Source organism: Dromaius novaehollandiae, chromosome 5 (assembly GCF_036370855.1).
Source record: "Dromaius novaehollandiae isolate bDroNov1 chromosome 5, bDroNov1.hap1, whole genome shotgun sequence".
Classification (NCBI taxonomy): Eukaryota; Metazoa; Chordata; class Aves; order Casuariiformes; family Dromaiidae; genus Dromaius; species Dromaius novaehollandiae.
Genome location: NC_088102.1, coordinates 77257820 through 77269598, shown reverse-complemented (window position 1 = coordinate 77269598; position 11779 = coordinate 77257820). Strand labels below are relative to the sequence as shown.

Genomic DNA, 11779 nt, shown 5'->3' with positions numbered 1-11779 from the left:
AACTCCAGCAAGGTCCAGAGGTATTTTCTAAACCTACAAATCCTCCCCAAGACTATTACAAGAAACAGCAACACTTTACTAATTATGGTCATTTTCTCTTCTCTTGTATTGTTCAAGAAAACTTCATTTAGAGATAAAATAAATGTAAAGTATTTAGGGTGGGAAGGATTTATCTTTAGTCTTCTAAAAGTTATGGGTAGGATGTAGGTCACCAGACTGCAGGTATTCAGAGTGCAGGTGTGCCAGGTGCCTAGGATCCCACTACAATCACAGAGATCCAGAGAATGCAGTCAGTGGAGCCAAAAGAGCAACTGAATATAGAAGGAGGACAGCAGGGAGGCATCATGTTTTCTAGGGAAAAAAAAAAATCTCTGCTAAAGCAATATTGTAATCAGCCATCAAAGGTTTTCTCCAAACCTTTTTAACTGACATGAAATGGTTAGGAATAATGTTACTCTGTAAAATTAAAACAAACAAAAAAGAAAAGTTTTGACTGCTGTTAGTTCTTTGAATGTTCTGGTCAGGACATTTCTCCTTCTTTTTCTGCCTTCAACTTAATTTTGAAAAATCAGATTTAGATCCATTCATTTTAAATCTTCACTTGCTCATAAACTGTTCTAATATTAATTCAATCCATGCAGCAGCCAACCCCAAGAGAGAGTAATGGAGAAAAAAAGGAGGGAAGGATTGAGGGCAGGAGCCAAAAAAAAATAGAGAGTCTGGAGAGCTGGATGGAGAGGCAGAGAAATGCCCTTTCATCCCTGCAGCAACAGGCAAGTGCCAAGGAAGAGAGGTGACCCTTGCAGCAACTACTGGGAAGACAGTGAGATAAGGTGCTGTGGCTGGGAGCTGAAAACTTTCTCAGAAGCACTAGGGCAAGAGGACTTGCACAACACTGCGTGAGGGGAGCGAGGCATCCCCAGTGTGGGGGCGAGATGATGGTGGGGAAGAGATTTGGCACAGGGACAGGAGGGTAGCTGATGGCTCAGCAGAAGCTGTGTGCTGCAGCCACATAGGGAAGAAAAAAGCTCCTTACAAGCACCTTTCTCTCCACTGCCTGTACAGACAGCCTAGGGCAACTAACTCATCTGGAGACGTTCATCCTGGGTGAAAGCTGGGAGAGAGGAGTTCTCCCTCCAGCCCTCTGGGGACAGTGATGGAGAGGCTCAGGGTGTAGGTGAGGAATTGGTGCTCTTTTCTACACACACAGAAGCAACATGCATCACTCCAAGGATCCCTGTCTGTTGACCAGACCAGCCATGGCACCAGCTGAATGGTCCCCTAGGTGTTCAGACCCAAAGGATGTTTCCATACAAGCCCAAAATAGCCAGGATGAAACTCATCCCTGCTGAGAATGGCCTCCTAAGAGCTGCCAAAATGTACTGGAGTCCTGCAGGCTTGGCCTCAAGTCAAAGTGAGGGGAAAGTCTCCCTGTAAGGTTCAGGGTCCCAAAGACATGCCCAACATCCTGGGTCACTCTTCCTCCCCCCGCTCTGCATGCTCTGCATAGCCACGCTCTATGCACCATGTCCCCTTCCACAAGCAGAGACCACTGGCATGGGCGGGAAACAAGGATCACTCTCACCCAGCTTCCTGGTCCCCAGCACAGCCCTGCTCAGAAGGGGCACATCACCAAGTGAGCTGCTCCCAATGCAGTGAGACGACCTAGCTCCCCTGGGAGCTGAGCACTGCTGCCCACCTCCACTCAGTCCCCTCTGGGAGCAGCCCCAGCCTCCCACACCTCCTCGCTGGCAGGGATTTATACAACAGTCTCTGCATCAATTTCTCTGGGCCCTTGGCTTCTTTCTCTGCATGCTGCTTTCTCTGCAAACACTTGTCGGAAGGCAACTTTCCCAGAGCCATGGAGCCGGTGGTGAGGGGTGCTCCTGACCAAGAAGTAAATGACCATTTGGTGCTGCCATCCCAGAAAGATGAGCCAGGGACCATCAAAAATGGGAATTTACCAATGTTTGGCATGCAACAGCACAAGGGCTTCATCCACTGCTTCTAATCACATTCCCAGCATCAACATATTGCCTCAGAGCTTACATCTCATGGAACAAGAGGGCTGCAAATGAGCTTTTATCTGCAAGAGATTCTTGTCTCACAGAATCTCACCCATCAGCCTCAGGGAGACTGCATCTTAACTGCTCAGTTGTCTGTCTTTCTTCCCCTTCCTTCCTCTCCTTTACTCTTTCTTTTTCATTCTTTCTTTCTTTATCTTTCTTTCTTATCTTTCTTTCTTTGTCTTTCTCTTATTCTTTCCTTCTTTCCCATTTTTCTCTCTATCTTTCTCTCTCTCCCTCTCTTTATTTCCTTCTCTCTCTCATTCCCACTTGCTTTTTCCCCATCCTTCCTTCCTTCCTTCTGCAAATTGTAGGATACCTGAGTAACTTATTGTCCAGTAATCCTCCAATACCGACTTCCTCTAAAGATTCCCTGTAATTTGGCACAGTCAAAGCATAAAACTGTAGTGGCTACAGACCCACACCAGAAAAAGAAATTTGGAGGATATTCTCAAGAGCTGTGTTTATGTGCAGGCCAGTGGCTCAGGGCCCCTCTGCCATCAGCACAGGGCTCTGGTCTTTCACCTATCCCTGACCCACTCCCTGATGCAATGGGAGGAGCTGACCTGCAACCCATGGGGTTTGGACATCCCACCTGCTGCATGGTAATGCACCTTACCATGCAAATGTGTGAAGCTGCTCTCAATACAGGCGTGCTGTCTTCCCTAGGGTTTGTATTAGAAGTGAGAGTGAATGAAGGCCCCTACTGCTCTTCTCCAGTCTTGGGCAGACTTTGTGCTGCCATCTGCTTCCAAAGATTGATATCTAGGGTTTTTGCCGGTTCAATTAATTCTCTTTGCTCCTGGGACCCTTCTTAAATCTCCTTACCCCTGTGGTGTTGTTTCTGAGACAATAGTATTAGGGAGCAGTGAGAGGCGGTATAAGCCAGGAGCTGAAGATGAACCCAGGCCAGGCAATGCCCTCACTGATGGGGCATATTCCCATAGGGTCTGATCCAGGTGAGCAGAGCAGGGTCCATTCACAGTCCTAGGCAAGGCGAGGGGATGAACCAGGTCCAAGGTCCATCCAGGCAGCCCAGTCAGGAGCAGCAGGAAATGTGGCCAGAGACAAGAATGAAAACAATACAACAATATGAGCCCAAGCTGTCACAGTTCATTGTGATTTCTCAAATTTACAGGAGAGCATACTGTATGAAACAAACTTTATTTCTGCGAGCACACTAATTAAAAAAAGAAAAACCCAGCAAGCAAACTAGCAAACAAAGGGTTAATCCCTTCTCTGTAGACTAGCATAACTTGTTAATTCTCCAGTTACTTAATTCGCTAGTTTGTTGATCCATTAACTAGATTATTTCTTAATATCACACACTTATGAGCAAAATAGTTACCTATCTGATGGAGAGAGTGCTCATCCTTCCTTCTCTGTCATGATGTGAGTGTCCCCTGAATTGCACTGGGAAGCGTGAGAGCCTCAGCCACTCAGCTGCTGGTGAGTCCGCTTTAAAGGCTATTAGGGTGAGGTGAAGTATTTGTACCTTCCAGCTCGGAAAGTTTGGTCTATACCATCCCTATTGGTCATTTCAGTCACTGGGCAAGGATCTACTTGACTTCAAAGAGTTTGTGTCTTATTGGCTGTTAACAAACATTTACTTATAAAATTGCAATTGATAGGAATAAAGCTCTTGCTTTAGCCTAATGGTGCTGCTCACAGCATACGTCAGGCCTCAGCGTGAGCTGCATGTTAGGGCCCAAAGCCTGAACAGGAGTCAAAGGAACACAAGTGCTGTCCAGGAGATAGGGCTGGAGACATGTACGCCTACAACATAGTTCAGGGAAGGGTGGGTGTCCAGGAACCAGGGTCTCCTGACAGCCCCACAATAGTCAACACCAGAAGATAATTCTCCAAGATTGTGCATAGCAGAAATGAACATACCAGCAGGAATGCCACATCCTGGGGACCTCACTATCCCCTCCCAAGAACAGGATAAACACAAGATGAAACCGTTCATGAATAATGAGGTATTTCCAGGGGAAAGATGGAGATCTCGAGAGGCTGCACACACTGTGTGTGCTGCAGGCACTCCTCGCCCCCCAGCACAGCAACACCACGGGAGAAGTGGGAAAGGCACCAAGAAAGGAAACAAGGGAAGGCAAAGAAGACCACCAGCTTCCCTGGCAAGAGCTGCTCTGCAGAGTGAGTGGGACATCCCCAGGCTGGGGAAAAGAAGACAAAGACCTCTGAGTGAGGTCTGCACACTTCTGTGGGAGGGGAAGAGGGAATACTTCTTCCCTGCTTCAAATTCAACAAGGACATGGCGTCAGAAAAAGACGTGATCTGGGGGCAGGTTCTAAACACAGCTCTGGGGACTTTCTCATGCAGCCAGTCACTGCCCATGGAAACCATAGCCGTGGGGTGTTGAGGGTGCCAGAGGTGTGTGAGAGGCCCAGACCTTGCCTGCCGAGCTCAAGGGAGAAAGACCCCTGGGACATCTTCTTCACAGGGGTGTGTGCACAGCCAAGGAGGTGCCAGAGGTGCAGAGCCTGGCAGACAAGAAGAGATGGTCTGCAAACTGCCCCCCAAGCCATGCTGCAGGGGCCAAGGCCTGCCTGGAGTGAGCCAACCTGGCCGCTCAGCTGCTCTTTACACCAGCAAAGGGGGGCTGCAGTGGAGAACCCCGTGCCGGGGCGGCAAGTTGGGCACAGAGAGCAGCTCTCACAGCAGATGCTGCTCCCTGGGCCCGAGGGAGGTGACCGCAGCCACATGCTGACCCAGCTGCATTTCTGCTTCCTGCCGGCAGGGCTCACCTCCAGTTCTTGCTCAGCCTTCCACTTCAGCACGGGGACAGCAGGAAGAGGCGATCCCCCTCTGGTGACCCACCACCACCCACCACATGTTGGCATTGCCGCTTTCACCCTGCCTGAAAACGTGTTTCCCCAAGTTGGCCAAAGCTCCACCAGAGCCTCCCTGTGAATGTGCCTGACTTCTCCTGAGCAAGAGAGCCCCAAGAAGACCACAAAGGCTTGTTTGCTGGCAGAAGAAAGCCAAAGTTTATTAGGCAAGGACCAAGACCGTGGCAGAGGTTGCAAAGGGGAATACAGGCAGTGCTTGGGGACCAAATCCAGCAGAGCAGCACTATGCCAGACTTGTGGCCCTGTCCCCATGCCACACTCTGCTTACACAGCAGCACCTGCCCCCCAGCTTTGGTCACCTCCCTGGCAGCAACAGGGGCACCGAGCGTGGCGTGGGGCTCTCCGTCTCCTCCCAGATGCTCCCTGTGGAGCGCAGCATCTCCACTCTTGCCTTGCCAGCAGGGATCTACACAGTGGTCTCCTCAGCAGTGTCTCTGGGGCCTTGGCTGCCCTCCTCACACGTTGCTTTCTCTGCAAACAGTCGGCGGAAGGCGACTTTCACAGAGCCCTGGAATCGGCGCTGACGGTAGCTTCCGACCAGGAAGTAAATGACAGGGTTGATGCTACTGTTCAGAGACACCAGCAGGTAAGAAATATAAAGGTAAAATATATTTAAAGAAATCATAGAATCTAGGAACATCACTGCAGTTAAAGGAAACCCAAAGGCAAAGAAGAAGATCACGTTGAGCAAGATGGCAACATAGAGTTTCCCAGGGTGACGCCTCTGTGAGCCATATCGAAGTTTGATGAACAGGATCAGGTTGGAAAGGAATGGGAAGAAAGAGAAAATGAAGAAATTCGCAACACCTAGTTCTAGAAATATATGTTGACAGCTCATATTAAAAGAGGAATAGCAAGCTAGAAAAACCAAGCAAACAAGAAGTCCAGAGAAGAACCAGATTACCCCACACACAATTCCTGACAAATGCTTTGGACGACGGCATCGGTACCAGATTGGGAATAAAACAGACAGGCACCTCTCCATGCTCATTGCTGTCAGGAGATACATGCTGGTAAAGTACCACAAGAGAATCAGATCCATCAGGAGATATTTGGGAAAGATATAGTTATATAATGGAGAACAAGAGATTTCTATAATAATGTATGGTGATAATATAACAAGAAGAAAGAGGAGCAAAGAGAAGTCGGTGATGGCCAGGTTCAGAATGTAGACAGTGAAGGGGCTCTTCTTCATGTGGAAGCCCAGGAACCACACAACCATCCCATTCCCCACCAGCCCACACAGAGAAATCCCCATACAGACCCCTGCAAAGATCATTATTCCAGTATGTCCCACTGTGCATAAAATTTCAGTATTTTCCATAGAGTCTGTGTATCCTGTGGCCATGTAGCTCAGAGAGAGGGCTGTTGTGTTGGTGTCCACCATGGTGAAGCCCCTGCTGTTGGTGTGGTCTTGTCGCTCTCCCCTCTCCTGCCGCCTCCTAGGAGAGACAAGGAAGGAGAGAAGAGATCAGGGGCATCAGCACTCCCAGCACTCGCCTTCTCTCCCCACTCCCCCACACCAAGCCCCAGGCTGGGGCAGGAAGGACCACCTCCCCCTGTGAGTGACCAGGAAAGGCCTGGAGAGAGCCTGTCCCAAGGCAGCAGGAAGAGGTGGAGACAGGCTGGAGCTCTGGGGACAAGGGACATCTGGGAGAAAGAGAGAGACCGAAAGCAGTGGGGATGGGGTGGAAATAGGGGTTGTCGGAGAGGAGGGGTCCTGCATAAAGGGAGAGCGTGGGAGAGACCAACTTGTCCCAGAGCAGGAATGGGCACTAAGGACAAAACCCAACTGATCAAAGCTTCCCTTCCTCCCACCCATGCCTCACGCCCCAGCAGAGAGCCTGGGGACGACCTCGCTACTGCCTCCCCAGCACCCTCCACCACTCCAGTCCCGTCCCTGGCCAGCAGGCATTGCTCACATGCCCGTCCCCAGCCTCCTACCTCCTGGCACTCCTCGGAAATGCCCGCTCCCACCAGGAGCACCAGCACACGGGGTAGGGGGCCTCTGCCGTGCCAACACCCACCAGGAGAAACGGGCAGGTCACGGGAGCCAAGGCCACCCGACTCTGCTTCTGCCTCCTCCCTGGCACCCGAGGTGAAAACCGTTGGCCACAGATCACTCTGCGCAAGCAGGAGACTCTCCTCACAATCTCATCACATCACTGACAGCTTCCCCTCACGTGTCCTATGTCCAGTGATCTTGTCAGTAAAAGTTGGCCACGTCACCCCCTTCCTCTTCTCCATCCTTCTTCCAGCTTTGTCTCTCCATGTTGGGGATTTCTGGGTTTAGCTGTGCCCTAAACAGTGCTGGAAAACTTTCACATTGCACGGCCATTCTCACCGCTTGTATTGCTTTTAGGAATTGCAGCACAAGAGCTCCAGAGAAAGCCTGATCCTGGAGGATCATCAGGTCAAGAAGGAGACATGGTGAAAGAGAAGGGCTGGGTACCACCTCATTTGGGGAAAGAGGGATGGGGAGAAAAGGAAAGGAGGGAAGCATGGAAAGATGTATTAGGGTGAGGGCTCTGGCATGGAAAGAGGCGATGGTAGGGAAGAGATTTCGCAGGGAATGAGGGTGGCAGAAAGGTGAGAGCGAGGGAGATGAGCCAGTGTCCCTCAGCAGTGGAGAAGAACCAGCAGAACCCCCTCAGGAGTCCCTCACTTGGCCCATTGCCTTAATGCTCCTTTCTACTTCCCATCATTTCTCACATGCAGAATCACTCCCCATCACACCAATCCCCTCCCCAGGCAACACCACACAACCACTCCCTTCCTTGGGATGCCAACATTGGCTCCTCAACAGCAGCCGAATAAGGCAGAGCACTGGCTTAGCCTCACCTTGCGGTGGGATGTCACCAGAGTTCAGACCCACCAAAGCATGAGAGTTTGCCCAGTGCCTCTAATCACATCAGGCATGCATGTGCCTCCTCTGAGATTACATTTTGTGGAGTACATAGCACCACAAGTGTGTTTTTATTTACAAGTGGTTCCAGTCTGACAATCTCATCCCTCAGCATCACAGAGACTGACATCTTCACTGTTTGCTTTTCTTCCACTTTCATGTATATTTCCATCTTCTTTCCACTCCCCTTACATAGTGCCATTCAAGTCCCCACACTCTTATGTTTTCAAGAAAGCTTTCAGTTCCCAGCGTTGGCCCTTTTTTCACTCTGTCTTCCCTGTAGCTGCCATGAGGGTCATCTCTCATAAACACTGATGCTCAGGGTGTCCCATGCATTGGGCTCCTGGGAAAAAAGCAGAGGGGCCCTAATCCCCTCCACATGTGAATGACACCCATAATTGGCTGCTGCTCCAGTGCTGGTCTGCAAACACACATAACTCCCTCCTGTCTAGTAGGACCTTCCCATCCTCTCAGCTCTACAAAGCCCTCCCCTCGCAACCTTGTGTCCTGTGAAGCAGGTGCCTACAGAGCACAGGGTTGGGACTGCCTTGCAGAGCGAGGCAGAGGCAGAAACTGTCCTCTGTGTGGGAAAAGGTGCATGCTCAGACAGCTGGGAGACATGGCCTTGACTGGGACATTGACCAAGCCTCCTGGTGTATTTCCTAGGAAAAGACTGTCTCCATTTCCTGTTTAGTGTTTTCCTTCAATGTAAGATTCACCAGTGTTCACCAAAGACTTCCCACTTCCCCTTCTCAAGAACCATTGTCATGAAAGTATCTAAAGCTCCAAAAATACCCAGTGGTGAAGGGGAACTGTGATGTTCTAAGAGGCACAAGAAAAGAAGAGAAGTTGTCAGGAAAGGAGGATGCTGGCTTCAGCGTATATGCACAAAATGGCATATTTGTGTGGGATTATTTTCCTGTGTCTGCCAAGGGGGTAGACTTGCAGCATTATCTGCTGACAAGCATTATAGCAAGAATGGCACTAAGCTTGAATACCAATTGTGTGGCATTTCTCTGAGGACCCAGTCATGGCATTTCACTGTGCACAGGCTTCTTGTTTCCTTGATACTTTCCAGACATGCCTCCTGAGTGTGCGTGGAAAATCATAGCTGCAAACACAGAAGTGTATATTTACACAATTGCAAAATTAAAAGCAGTTCATTAGAGTTTTATTTGTCAATAACTGAATATATTTCAGAAGAAATGAGAATGAGAAGAAGTGAGAAATTGTTCTTTGACCTAGAAGAAACTACTGCCATAAATTTGGTTTTCTGGTTTCTTTACAGTAGCATCTTTAGCAACCTTTTTCTTTTAACACAGTTTACATATTCTATGCCCATACTTCAGGAGTAAAACACCACGGGAACTGAGAGACTAACTCAGCAATAATTTCAATGCACCATGAAGATTTTCCATGGAGAGCTCACTTCAAGGGAAGAGCTAAGCAGCTCCACATTGCAGCTTTGCTGGACTTCAGGCCCCATCAGAGGAGGAGCGGTCTCCAAGACATTGAAACCCCTGCCATGGATGTCAGTACTTATAAGTGGGTAGAGAGAGTGGAAGGTAAACCCAAATGGGCATTTCTGTAGTGTAGATGAGAAAGGAGTGAGCAGCCATCTCTCAGCATTAATGGCTCGAGGTGATACAGGCAAGTGCCACTGGTGAATCAAGTCAGCATATGCAGGAATCTGGGGAAGGAGAGGAAAAAATACAAAATGTCATGAAGGTAAAGGTGGGGTTGTCCAGTTATCGAAACCACCGTGGGAGGAGGAAGATGCACATGGCAAGGATCCCACTCTGAGTGCCATTTGCCCCAAGCAAAGAAGCCAAGCATACAGAGGACAGCCCCCCCTCCCCCCTTGTCCATGGGGTCAGATGGGCATCATGACATTTCCAGTATCTTAGCTGCAGAAAGCTCAGCTATAATAATGTCCATGCCCCAAACTAGGCAGTGTTAAGTCCCTCTCAGTCATTATTAAAAGATTGCTGCTGGGTACTGCCCTCTTTTTCTCTCTCCCTCTCCCTCATTCTCCCTTCCTCCTTTCCCCCCCCCCCCCCCCCCACTCTCATATACACATACATGAGCGAAAACTCAGCAGGAATTGGCAGCGCTGGCAGCTCCAACATTGTGTTTCTTTGGTCATTCCAGCTCTGTCAGGAACAACCTCGTCCTAGTGAGTGTGATGAGAAATCCATTGAGATGCTATCTTTGAAGGATGAATGTATCACGCTAACACAAAACACATGGTCAGAAAGAAAGAAAGGCAATAGCCAAAGACAAAAAGAATGGCCCAAGGAAGAGAGCAGAGCCCACTAGCAGCCAGATGTGCTGTCAGTCTCACAATAGACAATAAGGATGAATTTTGGCCAACTACTTGCAAATATCCGTACGTCAGCAAAATTGACTTCATAGTGAAGCAGAGGAATGAGACCCCTTAGGGCACAATTCTTCTGCTCCTAGAAGTAATCATCTACAGTAATCCATATCCCTTTCCACTGATTATGAAGGAAGCCCAGAGTGCACACCTCTGATAGAAATATCTTCACTGCAGACACCCACGGAGGAATTCAGCCCCAGATTCACACTAAGTGAGATGCAGACAGCATTTCAGATGGCTTTGGGCATCCAGGACATCCTCAAAGGGCAGTGACTTGGGCACAGGATTCCTGGGAGGCCTCCTTGCTTCTGGCAAGGCAGTCAGAAGCCAAACAGGATATCCTTGCAAAGTCTAAAGGGCAGTTCAGCCCACATTGAAATCCCAGTGTTTGCCCAGGTGAAGCACTCTCCATGCTCCAGGGGCTGTATTGATTCCATTGATCAGAAAGAGAGGGCCAGAGGTCCTGGAGCTGTAACTGGCTGCCTTAAAAGATAAACCTTGTCAGCACAGGGCCCGTGGTGATTTTGCAAATATCTGCATGGTTGGTGCCTCTAGATGGCAGGAGAGGGGCACAGATCACGAGGAGTGTCCTCGTTTCCTTGTTCTTCCGTTTAAGCAGTGTATCAGCAGAGCTTATCCTGTCTTTCCAGCAAATGAAACGAAAAACAAACAGCAATGTAAAGCTGGGCTGCACAGTTTGAGAGGAAATGACAGTATTGCCTTATAGCTTAACTGGGAATTTGTCATACTCTTTAGTTTCAAGGTTAAATCATTCTGAGAAAAGTATGGATTCAATAGTGCAGGGGGATTATAAGTCGTGTTCCCAGCTTTCATGTTAGTGCCAAAAAGTTCACACAAGGTGTTGGTTTCAAGCTGTGCTCTGAGGAAATGTGGCTTGTTGCAACAGAGTAATGTTGGCTGGTTGTCTGATTCATGTGTTTGTTTACAGCTTGTTATGTGTGTTGTGACGTGATCCTTTAAAAGGCTGCAGCTGGGCAGGAGAAAAGCTGCTTGTCTCATCTCAGTTCCTGCTGGAACGAGTTGTGAGGAGGGGAGACCTTTGGGGTACAAGGAAGACCCTGTGAGCATTCACTGCAAGTCAGGAATCGGCTGAGAGGTACCCAAGTAGAGACCAAAATGGGAGGAAAGGATCTGGCTTCCTAGGGCATAGGCAGCAGAGGGAGAATTACATCTCTCTTACACCACTTCTGTCTCATCCTGGGATTCCTCTCATTTAAGAAGTTCAGTGTTTGAACTTTTGTCCTAATAAGCTTGTCTTTTGAGGCTAAGAGTCTCTTATGAAGGACGAGCAGGGAAATGCACAGTGCCCCTAGGTTCCCCTCTGGCAAATGGACTGGCATAACCAGGCAACAAGCAAGTGACCGACTTTATCATCCTTTTAAGAGGCAAGGTCTGAGGGGCTCTGCTGCTGTCTGGAAACCATCGCTGTGTCTGGCATGCTACCCACAATCTTCTCCCATCAGGTTTTCTTTTGGGGCCTGACCAGCATTGCTTCTCCAGATTGTATCTCAGGCTGTGCATCTCTTTCTTCCAGGTC

General features: G+C 49.1%; 1 protein-coding gene across 1 annotated transcript; it reads right to left on the bottom strand.

The window, feature by feature from the left end:
* Positions 1 to 5342: 5342 nt before the first annotated feature.
* Positions 5343 to 6323, bottom strand: LOC112988645 (proto-oncogene Mas-like). The gene has a single exon (XM_026109273.2). It carries the CDS (start codon positions 6321 to 6323, stop codon positions 5343 to 5345), a length of 981 nt encoding a protein of 326 aa, XP_025965058.2.
* Between the last annotated feature and the right edge of the window lie 5456 nt (positions 6324 to 11779).

Coding starts and splice junctions, on each gene's coding strand:
- LOC112988645 (XM_026109273.2), bottom strand. CDS start 6,323: ATGGTGGACACCAACACAACAGCCCTCTCTCTGAGCTACATGGCCACA.